We start from the raw sequence: 17208 nt of genomic DNA, 5'->3' as shown, positions 1-17208 counted from the left end.
ACCCCATTCTTGAGCACCCAAGACTGAAGGAAAGAGGAGTGTGAAGGAAAATGTTTTTGTATTTTGGCATTGTGTCTCCGGTCCAGTACACATGAATGGTCACAAGTTGTAGCAGAAAAGGACACAGTACTGAAGAGAAGAATATGGATTACTTAGTCCAGCCCCTAACAATCAACCTAAATTGGTATAATGCACACATATTTGATTATATCCAAGGCAGAGGAATCTTTTCTTAATTTAAATCCAAATGTGCTATGTAGTCACTGAACAGTACATCTTCAGGCAAAAGGACCAAAGTCAGGTTCAAAGGGCACGGTGTAATTATGAACCATTGTACAATCATATGKCACAAGTTTCAGAGACAGTCGAGGCAGGTCAGCTTGATGGGCAGCACAGGCAGATTTGACCTTGCTGAGCATTGCCAGGGCCTGACTGTCACTTCAGTGCCCACAGCTCGCTGAGATGGTCCTACAGAGCCCAGCATTGTGCAGTACAGGGATGCCTTTGTTACATGTGGTGATCCTTTGCAGAGGGAAGAATTTGGTGCATAATTCTTTACTGGCTGTCAACCCCAAATAACAGGTTTTTTTCTTCAGGAAGTGTGAATCTCTTCAGAAATCTTCTAACTATGGATTTTCTTTTTAATCTCTATCTTCCTTGTGCTCTTAGATCCTCTAAGCAGAGTGTATTTGAAACCAAAAAATCCATCTGACTCCTTGAGTACCTACATAAATGCTAACTACATTAGGGTAAGCAAATGCACACTCTTCATGTATTTTTGAGAAAATATTTTATTTGCTATGTTAATAGCTGACTTTTATTTTATTGTTTYCCACCTTCATTGATAATTCTAAATCTTTTTGTCTACATGTGTGTGGTAGAAATAGTTTTCATGAGCCATTTGTAACAAAGATCACATAGCCATGAATGTACAAAAATGGTTGTGWTTAAAAAATTGTCAAATAGTTTGTAAAAAACATTATGAAACACATGCATTACTGCATTACTGTTTGTATACTTTGGTACTTACTGTTTCATATTGACCTACTGCTTTATAGTAAAGAAAAGGGGGCTACCTTTTAACAGTAACAGATACCAGTATTTTCAATATACCAATTGATAGTGCTGAAATCAACAGTTGAGTAATTGAAGAAATACTGTAACCAATTTGTGAAAAGGAACATAGATGGATATGTTAAATATACACATGTCCACAACACAGTCATTCACATTTTACTGCCTGTACTGGTCACATGACACAATGACTAAACCAGCATGARCCCTTTTGGAAAGCATTCTTTCTAAGTCTCAGGTGTATTATAATCCTTGATCACAGACACACGGACCCACACTCAGAGCTTTCTTGAACTCCTGACAGAGTATTTGCTAAATGGACTACAAAGAAACTGTTTCTATGATATTTTAGGAATGCAGTGCTCTACCTGCAAAATKAAATGTCTGTAATTATTATCCAGACCTTCAGCTGGAACAAAGGTAATAGTGCAATGGAAATTAGTCTCCAAAGCTCTACAGCGATGTTGCTTCTTTAATTAACAGTGCATTAATATGTAACACAGCAAGTGCCATGCCCTTACCCTGCCTCACTTTGCATCCTGCACTTTCAGCATTTCTTATGGAGACATCATCATGTAACTAAGCAGAGCAGTTCTATTTGGAGAGCAACTCTTCCATGAGCCAGGCCATATTTTGGCCTGAAAAGTCCTCTGAGGTTTCCCTTTTCCCTATGCCACCACCCTTGAGGCCCACATATGGTGATTCCTCCTGCTACTAACACCAGTAGAACTGTCAGTAATTATAGAAAAAATGCAACCCAGCAATGAAAGAAATTTCAGCTCCATGTATATAAAATCATTGGGCTTGCTGGGATTCTGACAGACCTGTCTGGGACAAACTATGTTCAGACGATTGGTGAGTGGAAGGAGGACAGTTTGTGCCAGCTGAGGATTATCCCATTGGTTCATGTAATGAGTAACTGCTGTCAGGAAGAAAGGCACCCAAAAGGAAGACCCAAGGCTAGAGGCTCCCACACCTCCTCCAGCTGTTCTCCATTCACTTATTCCCTTCAGACACTGCCAGGCTCTCTCCTGCATTACTGTTGGGTGGCCTGTCACTGCACAAACTTCTCCTTTTGATCCAAAAGAATAAGACTACAGTATCTTCTTTTTCATATTGCGTCTTGTCTTTCCTCTGCTTCCCCACTGTTTGCCTGACCTTTCTTTGACCTCCTACACACTCATATAAGTCTCGAGATTCCCTTTACTCCCTATCTATATTGCCCCTCCTATAAAGTCTCATAAAGGCACTTCTCCTTTAGAAAACATGTATAAAAGGGTTTTTGACTCCACAAGCAATCACAAATTTTAAATTATTTTCCTGTCTTGAATCTTTGTAGAAACCAGTTTTATAGTTCTTATTTTCTCTTCTGTGGCTTGTTGACTATAAACTATCTTGTAAACAGTGCTGCAATTTAAATTATAGATTAAAGTACCACTGGATGAGGAAGGTCCCAATAACTTGAAGAATGGAAAGTTAGCTGAAAGACAAGTAAGCAGGGAAATTTGAGAGGGATTGTTGTATTTTCAGGACCATTTAAGTTCATCAAATCAGTAGTTTCCAAAGAAAAAACTGTTTTGCTCAAAAATTTCTGACCTGCTCTACTGCTAGTCATGACTTCTTTCAGTTCAATTTTTCTTTTTGATTTCAGAGTAATTTTTATTCTGCTCTTTTAAAACATTCACCTGCAATATTGACTGATCACATGAATTTAAATTAAATGCTTTTGTGTCTGTTTCTAAACCAGGGATATGGAGGTAAAGAGAAGGCTTTCATTGCAACTCAGGGACCCATGATTAATACCGTGAATGATTTCTGGCAGATGGTTTGGCAAGAAGACAGCCCTGTCATTGTTATGATCACAAAGCTGAAAGAAAAAAATGAGGTATGACAAATAGTTGGTATAGGCAAACTGAGAAATTATTCCTGTGGCTGCATATTGTAGAAGGGACCTTAGCAGATATAGAAGGAAGCCAGTCRGTAACTGGTTCTTAACTAATCTGTTAACAGAATATGTGAAAAATAATGAGGGTGTAGCAATATATACCAAGTGCAATTGCATAGCCATCATAAGCAATAGTGGATTAAACAAAAAAACAAAAGACAAGAAGGAACTCTATTTTCTAGATCTGTGCTGTTTGGTTCATAATTTTTTTAAGAAACCCTTCACTTATCTGTTGATCACCTCTGTACTTCTTTTAACTTTCTGGTGCATAAAGACTAGATGGTTAATGTTGTGATTAGTGATTTCCTGACGTGGTTGAAGTTTGTTTTGCATTTGCTATATATTCAGGGGTTTAATCTGTTCTCAATGTTACAAATCTTTTGAACCATCCCAGAAGTACAGTTTGAGCTCCCACATGTCAGCACCACAGAAGAACGTGGACAGAATGGAAATAGTACCCTTTACCTTAGTATCAATTAGACTTGACAATTGCATTTTAATGGCTAATGGCCAAGTAACTGCCTGTTATGCATTCCATGACTTTTGCAGTAATTCCAATCTACATCTTCAATGGCTTATTTAGGAATCATGTAATTTTTTGTCAGGTTTTCCTTGGTAATGCCAGAGTCCATATTTCTGACTACCAAACATTAGGAACAAAATGCCCTCTCCCATGCAGAAGGCCAAAACAAAACCTCTTCTAGAAGACTGAATGTTAAAGAACTGGTTTACAGAGCTTTACASGACAAGAGAGTGTCAGAAATAAAGGAGATGGACTTTTTTCTTGAGTCCAAACTTAGTAACAATTCTCAGCTCCAGGTAGGTGCCTCAATCAAGTCTCAGCACATTGCCGCATAAGCACCAGCGCTGTATTTCCCCTGCTACACTCACACCCGTGCTCTTCTAGCTCAGATGCATGATGATAGAGCAATAGAGTTTATTCAGGCAAAGTTTCCAGTCTTTGGACTGGAGTGATCAAGGGACCAAGAGTCTGAGTGCATTCCCAGGGCTCAAACTCACTGCTCCATTTAAATGTGCACTCAGTAGACTCTTCTTTCTTCTGCCTTTGGCAGCCATTTCATTCTTTCTCAGTGTGAGTTTGGACTTCGAACATGAAATGTAAGACCAGGGAATTATAAGAAACTGTATGTGAAARGTAGGTTGGTCCTGTAACATGTCCAAAGACATATTTCCAAGCCAAGTGCCATTTTGYACTAGACTGTTCAAAGGGTTATTCAGAAGCCCACATTTAGGATTAATCGTGAAAGCATAGCATTGGACCAGGCTAATCAACCAAAAGAGTGAATATTTCACTGAGGAAATGCTGACTGTTTAAACACTCACATCTGACACTGTGTAAGAAGAATGACTTGAAAGAAGTGCCCAGTGGTTTTCATTGTGTCAGGAAGCTCTGTGTTTACCTGAGTTATGCAGGCTCTAGGCACTGGTGTTTATCGCATTGTTGTGCCTGGCGATGGTAATTTCCTCCAAATAGAAAGGGTGAGGAATTTCAAGTCGTTCCCAGGCTATATAGAGAGGCTGYGTTTGTGCAAGCTCTCCTGTCTAGAAGCCTTAGGAGCTCTCCCACTGTTAGCAGGTTCCTCCTGAAACTGTGCTTGCAACTGAAAAGAAAGCAAACTCTTACTGGCCATGCTCAGCATATTTTCTTCCCTGTTAAAATATTTGCTCTCTGTAGAGAAGGCAAAAGCAGATCATATTTAGCATAATAGCACTTGGTATTTTTCCCTCTCTGGGGTCTGCGTTATTTCCATCATTTTCAGGGAAGTACATCTGCAGTATACACACAAACACCTTCATGTCTAAAAGCATATTTATCCACTCATCCACACTTACCCCTGAACAAATAAACCTCCATTCCTGACTCTTGTGTGTAGGCCATATTCCTCAGTTGGTATAATACCAGTCAGCCTCTGTTTGAGCTACAATGTACCGTAATGTATGAAGTCATGTATAATGAAGGAGCTTGCAAATGAGAGGCACAGCAACCTTAATCTCAACAATAAATTAATTTATTTTGCATAAGAAAAATTATTTGGGACATCAGTGTCCTAGTTCAAGATGTTGATGGAACAAATTTGCATTAGCAATGGGAATTGTGTGAAATTATGATGAATAAAGGTTTCTATAGAGTTACTTTTATATTTCAGATTAAAAAAATGGTAAGACTTGCTGTGGTGTGAGTTTCTGCAAGGTGAAGATATATGTTTAGAGTGCTGATATGAATGTTGAGTGCTGAGCAAAATATTTATTTCAGCTGCACAAAGAAAACATGCAGGATTTGTAAAACCTGTCCTCAAAACAACACAATGTCTAAAGAAACTGAAAATCTACCTGTTCTAAGAGAGTCCACAGTAAAAGAGTTTCTGCCTGAACAACTTGTGAGAAACTTGGAAATGTAGACCATTATTTTAGGGTTAATATGAGGAAAAACACATCTCTTCTAGTGATCTAGGTACCTTCTGTGGTCACTGAAGAGCAGTAGTCACCTCCAGAGGTGATCCATCCCACTTTGAGAGAATGAGATAAATCACTAACTGAAGGTGACCATATCTAATTCTGTACTAGGATTTTAGGACATAATCTTCCAAAGCTTTCCATACAAGGTGTATGTAATCTTCATATATTACTGAGTTTAGTAAGAACAACTGTGGAGCAGTAGAATTTAGATAAAAATGTGGGGTGTAAGAATGTTGTAGACATATATAATTTCATAGAGAAGTTTATAGACTTCTGTTGTATCAGCTAATTTTTTGTCATTGTGCTATGTTCTACATCAATAATATGCATTTATTCTACCTTCAAAACTTACTAGCAACATTACCTGTTAAATAGAAAACATATTTTGGCAAGCATGAGTAAAGAATCATGTGCAGTATTCTGAAAGAAGGGAAAACTAATACTGCCAGATGCATCAGATTACTCAGATAATGCAAATCTTGTCAGTAATTAAGATAATCTTGTTAACTCAGTGTTTAAAGCTCGTCATATTTTATGTAATATTTTTTTCCCTCAGTTGTCCTAAGTGTCAGGCACCCTTACATATGCACAGCCAAGTAGATTTTGGAATTTGAAAATCCTGTCTTTTACAGACTTCACATAAGCCTCTTTAATGATTATTTATTAGCTGAGTATTGGTACCATAGATAGGTTTCGGAAGAACTTAAGATTTGTTGCTAACTTTGAGGATTTCGGTCTGTGAAGGCAAATCCTGCAAAGCTTCCTAAAGTCTACCTCTCATGTTTGTGTTAGTAGGGACGGTAAATAGAGGGCAGGAGTAAAATGGGATTCTGGAATTGAAGCTTTGTTGTTATTCTTTACTTTTGTGTGTTGGCCTGGTTATTGGGACCTTTAATATGTTGATTTGTAGACATAGCTATATGAAGAAATACACCAGAAGCAGAGTTGAAGTAAAACAATTGCATGAATATTTGAGAATTGTTAAACTATTTTTGTTCTGGTTCCAAATCCAGGGAATGTAAAGCTGGTAAATACCATGTCACCTGGGAGAGCCTTCCTCCATTTGGCAGAACGGGACCGGGCTGCAATAGGAGCAGTTCTGGCACGTTAAAAACATTGACTGTGGTAAATGAAAGGTGCCAGCCCCAGACCAAGGCAGGGCCAGATCCCACCCAGTTATGGAGATCCACCTCAGGAGCKGTCCCATGAAGCTTGGCACCCAGTGGGCATGGGACATGGCATGCCAGGAGACAGGAGAGGGAATGGAGGAGCCTAAGCCTGCAGCCCTGTCACAGGGGGAAGGACAAAGGCTGAAATCAATTTAAAGTCATGTGAGAGACTGTTTCTTGTATAAACTTCCTGTTTGTCAGGGAATGTTTTGTTTCAGGGGCGGAGTTGTTTGGTTGGTTCTGATAAATACTGTGTGCAATGTGTCTTTACTGCTTGCACACATGAGGCTGGACACCAGACGCCTCATCCACTGTATCTGACTTTTGAACAGGTTTAAAATTCACCTACGAGAGACAAGTAGATTCTCTTTTATTTACAAGTAACAGCTTGAGGCAGTTTATTTTTTCTTTATTGTGGTCCTGAGATTATGTGTATTATTTTCGTATGTCTGATAACTTTATCCCTCCTACCCCCATCTTTTTCCCTTTTTTCAGTTAACTTTCAAAAACATGTTAATTTTCCACTCCTTAGAAGTGCTTGAATCAGCTTATCCTACCTGTATTTTCAAGGCTATTTTTAAAGCAGTAGCAAATAGTATTTTTAAAAGATGCACAGAGACAGAGTTAAAAATAATCCATTGTATCTCGCTAAATGTAGACGGCCTTTTAAATGAAAGTTATTTTAATGAACAGCCACATTTCATTGTCCACCCAGCACAAGTTGCCAATTCCAGTTCTGGGAAAGAGTCAAGAAAAACACTCTTCTGGAGTGCCTGAAGGCTTTGTAGTGAGTGTCACATGCTCACATTTATCAAGAAGTCTCAGGAGTTTACTCAACTATTGTTGATTGTCAGAGCACAATTGTGTATTTAGACTTTTCTTTTTCCCATATTAGCACTGAAAACTACACTCCCAGGGAGGGGCATGAACTGCAGATCTGGCAGATGATAGTAACTACATGTGTCACATGGGTAGACTGTGGAACTTGTGAACACTCTTTTTTTGTACAAATTTCTGAGTATTTTATTGCCATTCTTGATCTCTTCGGGGAGACAGCAAATTTAGGATGTTCGAGTAATTCTGCAAAAGACAGGATTTGAATGAAACCAGTCAGAATGGCCAGCATTATTTCAGAAAATATGGCTTTTACACACCTTACACTATTAAGGTAATGAGCATCTATATTTAGAAAAGTGTTTATACAGCTGAGGTAATTCAGTTCAATCTGCTATTGTGTTATCAGTTAGAGTAACAGCTTAAATATCACACCTGGTGGTAAAGCCTTGCATTTCACTGATTGTTTTTCTGGATCATTTTTGGCAGTATTTACTAGAAGTAATGCTTTATGGCAATTAATTGGATTCAAGGGATTGTTTTATTTTGCTGCATAATATAGGCTGCTGTCTGTCTGCATGTATATGAGTTGCTTCAGCAAGGTTTTGTGAGGAAATACAGGCAAGGTCTTTCTGAGGTTCCTATTTACTGTAGAACTGTTGGGGTTTGGGGCTTTGCTTTTGTTTATTTGGTTGGTTGGTTGGGTTTTTCTACCTGTGTATTGGATATTAAAACAGAAGGTTTCCTTTAAATATTGGGGTGTCATTTTATTTAATGAATGAGTTGGACCAGCCAGCCTTATTTCATAAAATGTGGCTTTCAAATATACATTCTTAAGGGAATAAGCATCCATTTTTAGAGAAGTATTTATACAAAAGGGATGTTTGCTTTCATATAGTTTATAGAGATACTCTAATTKAAATGAATATTGAAGATTTACAGATAAGCAAACTATTGCAGGGGAAAAAATAAAATTGTTTGTCTTGTAAATACTATTTCTTCATCTCCTTTCTAGTAAATGCTTGTCAGAGAAATCACTGAAATAGTGTAATGCTACTGATTCACTGAGAATTCTGCATACAATTTTGTGTAGCTCTAGCAAGACTGATGGTTTTTTTGTTTTTTTTAAACATTCATTTCCAGAAAGTTATATAGTAAACAACTCAGATTCTTCAAAATACTTTAACGTTCACATTAAGTMCAATTGAATTCAGTAAGATTTAGAGGCACATTTACCTGCTTTCTTGTATCAGGGCTCAGGAGAGTAAAGAGGATAAAAAGTCTTGTGAGCAGAGGACAAATTCTGAATCTCTTGCTCAGAAGGAAATCTCATTTGGAAAGACAAAACTTTAACTGTATAACTTCAGAATTTTCTAGGGAAAAAAACCTTTAATTTGAATGTGGAAAATAATTGCTATAACTGAACTTCACTGAGCTTTTAAGAATAAAAACAGCTGTGCAAGGTATTCAGTGAAAGAGATCTATATTGTAAAACTCAGATCCTGAAAACCAGCCCTAAGTCATTCAGTAAGAACTCTGCAAATTCTTATTTAGAGGTACTTCTGACATGAATAACACCTCAGTTGAATTAATCTGAACTTGGCAGAAAATTACATTCTGTGTAAAAATTAGATATGAATATGGCTCCAGGATCCGGTTTTTGATGACACTGATGCTTGCTTTCCAGAAATGTGTGCTCTATTGGCCAGAAAAAAGAGGAATCTATGGGAAGGTTGAAGTCCTTGTTAACAGTGTGCAAGAATGCAAGAACTACACTGTTCGTCAACTTACAATAAAGGTAATAATCTGCATCTGAGAAGCTTTGTTCGTAATGCTCTATTTTCTTTATTGTTAAATGAAGTGAAGTGTTTGATTGTTTAGAGGGCATACATTTTTTGCAGGAGGAGCTATGAAGCTGCAAGTTAGGGTTGAGACCAAATACTGGAATAATTACTCTATTTCCACTTTGTATCACTCTGGCAATAGCAAAAGCATCCAAAAAGTGTCTGAGTTTTACTCTCTTGAATTGCATTTGTTTGGGGGCTGGGGGCCCTTTTAGTATTGCCAAAGCAAAGTAAAGGGATTTTAGTTAATGACAGAACTAACCTAGCATCATTCTAAAAAAGTTATGTGGCTTAGATTGTGTGCTGAGTACAACTATAACCTACATGAGCAGCTAAAAATAGAAGTATGTAAGGAAATCTTCATGTTTTCAGGGTTCTCACTAAACATTAATTGTGCAAAATAAGACAGATGGTCCTCTTCTGAGTTACTCCTCATATTACACTCCCATGCTATCAGACTGACCTGCTACTCCTGACAAAGCATTACAATAAATAACATATTGGGAAAATTTGTTTAGTGTTTCAACCCCAGCATTGAGAAGTGAGCAGAAGTCACACTATCCAGCACAGATTACCCTAGCCCATATTTAGCCCCTTTTCTTGCTGAAGTAAGTGGTAGCAGACTGTGGAGAGAATAACTGGACAAACTGAGATAGCTGATTAATCTAGAAAGGCAGTTATTGTGCATCTTTCACTTCAATACTCCTGTAATTGTACTATCAGACCCTCATGATGATGACCTTTAAAGGCAGAAATACATTATAATTTAGAAATTGAGAAGCCCGCATCAAGCTATTCTCTCTAGATATTATTACTGATATATCACAGACCTCTGACACTTCCCAGTTGACAATACAGTCATGAAGTCAGTAGTTAGATGGACAAAATAGAACTTATACAGCTGGAAAAGCAGCCAAGTTTTCAGGTGCACAAACTCTTCTTACAACTGGGTGTCTGGAAGCACATCTGTTCCATCCACAGTTATATCCTTCAAGTTTAATATAAAACAATGGTTTAATCTCTCCTAGCATTTTTATTGTATTTTTACCATAACATTGTGAGAAATAAAAACAATGCAAGTGTTTGTATAAAATCTTCATATTATTTTTAGCAAGGGAGTCAGTCCCGCAGCGTGAAGCACTACTGGTACACATCCTGGCCAGACCACAAAACCCCTGACAGCGCTCAGCCTCTCCTGCAGCTCATGCTGGATGTGGAACAGGACAGGGTGGAATCACCGGGCAGAGGGCCTGTCGTTGTGCACTGCAGGTAATTACCCAGTTCTCCTCTTCCATGACTGCTCAAAGCAAGGCTAAGCAAATTGCATCAAATAGCCCTCCTAAACAAAGAATGTGTTTGGGGAAGAGCAAAAAATTCCCCAGTTCCACTTCATGCTAATTGATTTTTTTAGTTCATATTTGAGGATATGAGTTTTGGAGAGAATTCCCTTGTTGCTAGCAAATCACTTCTGAACTGTTCTCTATTTCTGCTATGAAGTCTGCATTTGAAACACCAACTGGAACAATCATTTTAGTTTTGTTTCTTATTTGTGATTTGCCTACTTTTTTGTCTTGTTGCTATGAATAAGCAACTTCCCAAATTTTACGCAGCTGTATTTATCAGGAATTGTCATTTTTCTGAACAATGCACAAATCTGTGGATGGCTATTGAGAGTTCCCTTTTTCTAGTAAGGATTTTCAGTAATGAGGGTCTTCAGAAGAATGGGATGCCTTTCTAAGATGAGTGATATGACAGTAAGGTCTGTAAGCATGGGCAAGAATTTATTAATGTTTAAAGAGAGAGAGGTCTCAATTGTGATTAAGATATCATCCCAGTTGTGATTAAAATTCATAGTTCTTCCATCACAATTCAGCTATCTATACATTCACTACACTATGGTCTACAAATCTCACACTCCATTACACCGTCAGACAGTTTTTTTGCTTTTTGTCTGAGTGAGAGGGAAGATCTGGGACCCCATCTTAATGTTCTAACTATTTTCCACCAATTTTTCTGCCATTCAGCATGACAGCTGTGAGCTGCACTGACTTCCACATTATTTAAGCAAGAAACAGAGTGGGGCAGTAATTATATGTTGAGAACTCAGGGATGAAAATTATGCCAAAATGGGTGTTTCCCAGCAGGCATCAGGAAAACCTGGAGACCTATAGCACCAAGTTCTTCTCCATTCTGCAGAATCACAGGAGAGAACATTAAATATATCAGCATGGGTTTAGGTCCTTTTGCCTTCATGGTTAGAACCCAYGTATACTTCGAGGGCTTTAAACATAAAGCCCTGGTGAGTTTTATCTTTAGGCTGGCTTTTTCCCCWTCTCAGTGCATATCTCCATCATTTGCTTGGACTGGGCCTGAGAATACTCAGATTTTGTASTGCTAATGAAGACTGGTTTTGTTACCATACACTTGTGTGCAAACTGAAAAAATGTAAGCCTCACAGTTACCCACAACTGGACTGCTGGAACAGTGCACACTTTAATTTCCTCTAAGAAAGTGAGCTGAGACGTCAGACTTGCTGGTCATGTACCCAGGACCTGTGGGTTCTAGCAATTCCATGTTTCATACTTTTGGTGTTTTTGTATCTATTTAGTATCTATTTACATTGTATCTATCTGTATTTGTATCTATTTACATTTTCCACTTAACTCCTTGATCTGTGAACTCCATTCCCCTAGTAAYTTTTGCCTTTTTTTCAGTGCTGGTATAGGAAGAACTGGATGTTTTATTGCCACAGCCATTGGTTGTCAGCAGTTAAAGGAAGAGGGAGTTGTAGATGCATTGAGCATTGTCTGCCAGCTACGAGTGGATCGGTGAGTTCCAGAAGAACCATAAATCAGTCAATGATTCTGAAAATCAGCCAATGATTCTGGAATCATTACCAAAAYGATTTAGTAATGATCAGTAATGAATCAGTAATAATTCTGAAAACCTTTTCACAGTTGAATGTTACTTTACATGAAAGGGCTGCCATTTCTTTTGCTGACTTTTATGACCACATTAACTGAATATTGAAGGTAACATTTGTATCTAGATCCAGAATAAGGAATGATATTGTTTTCTGGGTGAAACTTCCATTGAATGAAATTCCCCTGAAATGACAACCCTGAGGTTGCTGGGCRCTTGTCACTTCTCTTTTCTGCTCCTAGAACTTTCTGCTGCCTGCATCATCCCACTAGGACAAAAGAGATGTGAGGCACTCTGGAGACAAGGGGTTGTCTTTGAGCCTGGATTGAGAGAGACAACCAGGCTCACTTGGCGTGTAGTTTCTTTGAGCATTGGAGAAAGACAAATCTGGTGCTATTGCTATTCCCTCAGCTGTGCTGGGGGKTCCTTTTGAATTGAGTTGGCAAATTTACCCAGGCTAAGAAAATACCAAGGCATTTGTTTCAGAGTTTTCTGAAGTCACATCAATTCCCTAATTGAATTCACAGCTTGGGAACAGTGTAACAGTGTTCCCAACAGTGTAAGCCAGCATTGTTACAGAGTGCTTTGTTTTGTGAAACCATGGCTGAAGAGGAATTTGTGTTTTAAAGGAGGATGTGGGTATTGTGCACAATGGAAACTGTTGGTTTGGTTGTACTTTGCTTTCTTATTCTGCCTGGACAAACGGGATTTTGTATAAAATAAACAAACAGGATTGCACCAAGAATAGAAAAATCTCTTCTGCTGTAGGTACCAGACTATATAATCTCCTTGCAAGTATCTTAACTGCTCCTGTCATGCACGTCTTCTTTAAATGAAACAAATCCACAAGGGTCCAAATGCTGAAAAAGAGTTTATGTCAAAAGGTTGAAACAGTATTTTTTGTGTTGTGTTATGAAAGGTACTGGAGCCATGAATTGCAGAAGGACCAGAATCCATATAGTTGACCCTGTTTATGGATCATCTCTTCTGCCCTCCCCTCCCACATGGCTTCATCATGCTAGACATTGTAATATGATCTTTGCAGGGCAGCATGAGCCACTTGGAGTGTAAAATTCTCCAAGGGGAGTTATTGACCTAAAAATCTCAGCAACAAAATAAGATGGAATAGCTGAGGGAAAAATGCTTACTCTGTTTTAAACTATCAGCTGGAAATTTCTACCCCTCTTTTCTGATTATCTATTCTTCATGAAAAAAAATTTAGGTATTCTCCCCCATTTTATTATTTCCACTATAAGAGAACCTTTTTCTTATTGCTTTTACAATCCRTTATAGAGAAGTGGAAGCAAAGTCTGGTCTCAGCTCTGTCTTTTAATGCTGCTATTTCAGACATAAAAAAAAAAAMCAACCCAAATTTTCAGCATTATAAATGAGTACAGTTTTATTGAGTGGATCTGAATAATGAACTTTCTTTTACATATTAGTATCCTAGTTAAACTTGGAAGAGAATGGAAATCTGCCCCAAATATAACATTCATAACTGCAATTTCCATGATACAAAACTTGTTCTAAGAATTGTTAAATACTGTGATTTGTACATTTCTGTATTTTTTCAACTTTCAGATTATATAAATAGACTCCAGAGATGTTGCTTAAGGTGCTTCATATTCTCAGGCATTGCCTGAGACAAAAAGTATGTCTCTGTTTTAGTTTTTAAAGACATCTTTCTGGATAAAACTCAGTAATCAAAACCTGTTTCTTCTTCTCTTTTTTTTTTTTTTTTCCTTCCCAATTGATCCTGTTGCAGAATGAATCTCACTAACCTGGCAATTTATAAGCCAAGATTACTAAGGCAAAGCTTAACAGCCCCTAAGATGACAGTAGCCACTGCCAGCCCGTGGGTCTGATATAGACCAGATCATGGGTCCATATAGTGGCCAAGTGTCACTGTTACTTGGACAAAGCTCAATGAGACTGGCCTCCCCTGATGTCCCAGTCCTGACATGGTGGTCAGTGGCAGGAGGTGTGCAGGGTCAGCACATGTGTCATGAAGATGGCAAAATGAACTTGAAGCCCACTAGATTTGGCTGCAGGAGCTGGCTGTGGCCATGGCAGTGTTTCACTGCAGGTACCAGCATGGCCAGTGTTAGCAGTGGGGTCCAGYTGTGAGCAGGACCAGTGCTGAGGCTGTCTTCCTTATTATCCTGCCCAGCAAATTTTTCTTTGTGCATCACATTGCCCTCACAAAAAAAAAAAAGAGAGTTCAGCTGAAAAGGATGGTTTTATCTGACCACCTCGGATCCAGAAACCTAAGAGGTACACTGAGTATTTTATCCCTGGTATCCTGTCTCCACTAGGTTCCTGGCCACTCGTGCTCAGGGGTGCATCTTCCAAACAAAGGTTACTGATGGAATGAACATACTCAGAGATGTCTGCTTTCCTGTGAACTTTTTATCACATAGGTCCATGGCCACATTTCTACCAGAGTGAATTGAGCAATAGGAAAAAAAAAAGAGCTAACTTAAAGGACTCACAAGTGGTGTTGTAGTGTCTTACCAAAACATTCCTGTTGCTCAGCATTTTCAATGAAAACCAAACAGGCATCCAGACAAATTGCAGAAGATGGGAAAAAGATATGCTGGAAAATAGTTTAATTTATGAGCCATGTAGTTCTCCCTGGAAAGAGAGTTTTAAATAGGGTTCCAACAGAGAATAAGATGGKACAGAGCTGTTCCAAGGTAGAATATGTCCAGGTACCACTTCCCTCTTAGCTGTTCAGCGTAAGTTAAGGGTTGAACGGATCTGACAGTAAAAATCAGTGCAGGGCTAATATGAGAAAATGGACCATCCACTCAAAATATTGACCCAGCTATGGGTGGAAATACAGCCATGGTCTGTGTGAATTTTTAAAAAGACAGACCCACAGGTATGCTCAGCTTACTTTTTTTCCCAGTTCATTTTTTATGTTTTGCAAGAGAAACAGGAAATGTTTGATGTGAGGCATCTTCAAGACTTACTGTGACATCGAGAAACTTTACACATTCTTAACCTTAAAGGCACATTCTTGGAATGACATCCGATAACTTTGCTCTTGGCTGCACAGACAGGATGAAAAGAGTTTCCAGTGTGCGTCAATTCATTGTTTAAGTGTTTTGACTAATGGCCTCAGGTTAAAAAAAAATAATCCCAAACCCTGCATTGCATTCGTTCTGGAGCAGACTGCATCCAGCTGCACTAGCAGCAAGCCAGAGGGCAGGATAAAGGACCCTTTATGCACCCATTGCTACCCAAGCAAAGATGATCACAGTCCCTGAGCTCTCAGGRTGCCAGAGTCTGTTTCTTCCAAGCACCACCAGAGTCCCAAAGAAGCAGAGAGCCCAAYAGCTCACAGAGGAGCTGGCAGTCCTTCAAATGGACAAAGGCTGCACACCCTGAGTTGCTCTAGCTGTGGGTATATCCGTTCTGGCCACTAGGGACATGGGAGAGGAAACCTCCCTCCTTGAGCAAATTTCCTTCTGCAATGCGCTTCCACACAGACGTTTGCACAAAACAATGTCTTGGGATCACAGATAATTCCCTGCTATTAAACCCGAACCTTGCATAAGAACAAAGGTAAGAAGGACTTGGGATACTGGTAGATGAAAAACTGGACATGAGCCAGGAGGTTGGATGGGGTTCCAAGCAACCTCGTCTTAGGGGAGGGTGTCCCTGCCCATGGCAGGGGGTTTGGAATTATGTGGTCTTAGGGTCCCTACCAACCCAAACCGTTCTGTGTGCTGTGGGTCAATGAATCCCATATGTAATGGCACTTACAAGGCTAAGTTGTCTGAATTAGACTCAGGTGCCCTTCAGCTGACAGAGATATGCATTGTTTGCCCATACAAGGCTCAGTAGCATCGTAATGTCTCAGTTGTGCTTACTAACACAGGGCAGGTGCAGTGGTGCTGGGCTCAGCCCCTGCCGGTCTTGCACATGCTTTCTTGGGGATCTTGTACATTGCTTCAGCACTGTAGGAAGGAGCAACGATCACCACCACAAACAGCCTAGTGCAGCCAAATGTGTTTTAACYTGCCCTTCCTGCCAATTCCTTCTCCCTGGGTATGTTCCCTTCCTCCACCCCTTCCACACAGTGGATCTAACTTGGGAAGTGCACTCCCTTAGGGAACATATTGGGGAAACATTGGTGAGGAAGACAGGGAGGGAAGCTGGTTGGGATGGGGCTGCGTGGGCAGAGCAGGACGCAGCAGTGAGAAAGAAGGAAGGAGACTGGGCAGCACAGAGGACCAGASCAAAGCCCTCCCATCACCTTTAGTCTCTCACTGGATCTCCAGGCAGGGGACAAGCAGAGGAAAGCAGCTGAAGGCAAAAGGCAGCCAAGAATTACGAATTGTGGATGTCTATGTTGGCAAAGCTAAGATTGCTGCATTTTGGGCTGGATGGGACCATTTGAGGGCCTGTGATTTTGTTCCAAGGAATAGYATATCATAATAGTCATGTACCTCACTAAAAGGTGTTCTACATTTGCCTGAGCTCATTGGAAGAACACAGACAGCTTGTTACTTGCTTAAAAAAGTAGATATTATTTTAATTAAGATTTTCCTGCCATAGCCATTTAGCCATTCAGTAGCACTGAGGAAAATAAAAGGACCTTGTGGTTGCAGATAACGTTCTCTAATACTAAAGAACAATCCTTGTTGAGGCAGTTCTACCATTTTTCAAATAGCCTGGTATATTATTACCATTTGTTGCTAGGGATCTTACAAGATTGTCAGACCTTCTGTAAGGTATCTGGCTCCAGCAGTGCTCTGGATCCAAATACCTCACAAATCTGAATGTTTCAATGAAGATCTAACTGAAGCCAAATGTGATACATATCACAATGTCTTCCTTCTCACAAGGCTATTTAGTCTTTGATCATCCCAAAGGTAATTAGCTGGTAATTAGTGTGAGGGTACACTGAGGATGAATCAGGGGCTTGTTTCTA

At 39.4% G+C, this 17208-nt stretch overlaps 1 protein-coding gene across 1 annotated transcript in view; it reads left to right on the top strand.

The window, feature by feature from the left end:
• PTPRR (protein tyrosine phosphatase receptor type R) overlaps positions 1-17208 on the top strand; it is a 135960-nt gene that overhangs the window by 116660 nt on the left and 2092 nt on the right. Inside the window, exons 9-13 of the mRNA XM_057378186.1 lie at positions 670-749; positions 2822-2959; positions 9188-9298; positions 10456-10613; positions 12059-12172. Coding sequence (XP_057234169.1) covers positions 670-749; positions 2822-2959; positions 9188-9298; positions 10456-10613; positions 12059-12172 — 601 coding nt within the window. The remainder of the gene's footprint in view (positions 1-669; positions 750-2821; positions 2960-9187; positions 9299-10455; positions 10614-12058; positions 12173-17208) is intronic.

Source organism: Malurus melanocephalus, unplaced genomic scaffold (genome assembly GCF_030028575.1).
Source record: "Malurus melanocephalus ecotype Western Australia unplaced genomic scaffold, MMel_1.1 scaffold_10, whole genome shotgun sequence".
NCBI classification, from domain to species: domain Eukaryota; kingdom Metazoa; phylum Chordata; class Aves; order Passeriformes; family Maluridae; genus Malurus; species Malurus melanocephalus.
Note: the sequence above shows the minus strand (reverse complement) of the source record. Positions and strands in the feature narration are given on the sequence as shown.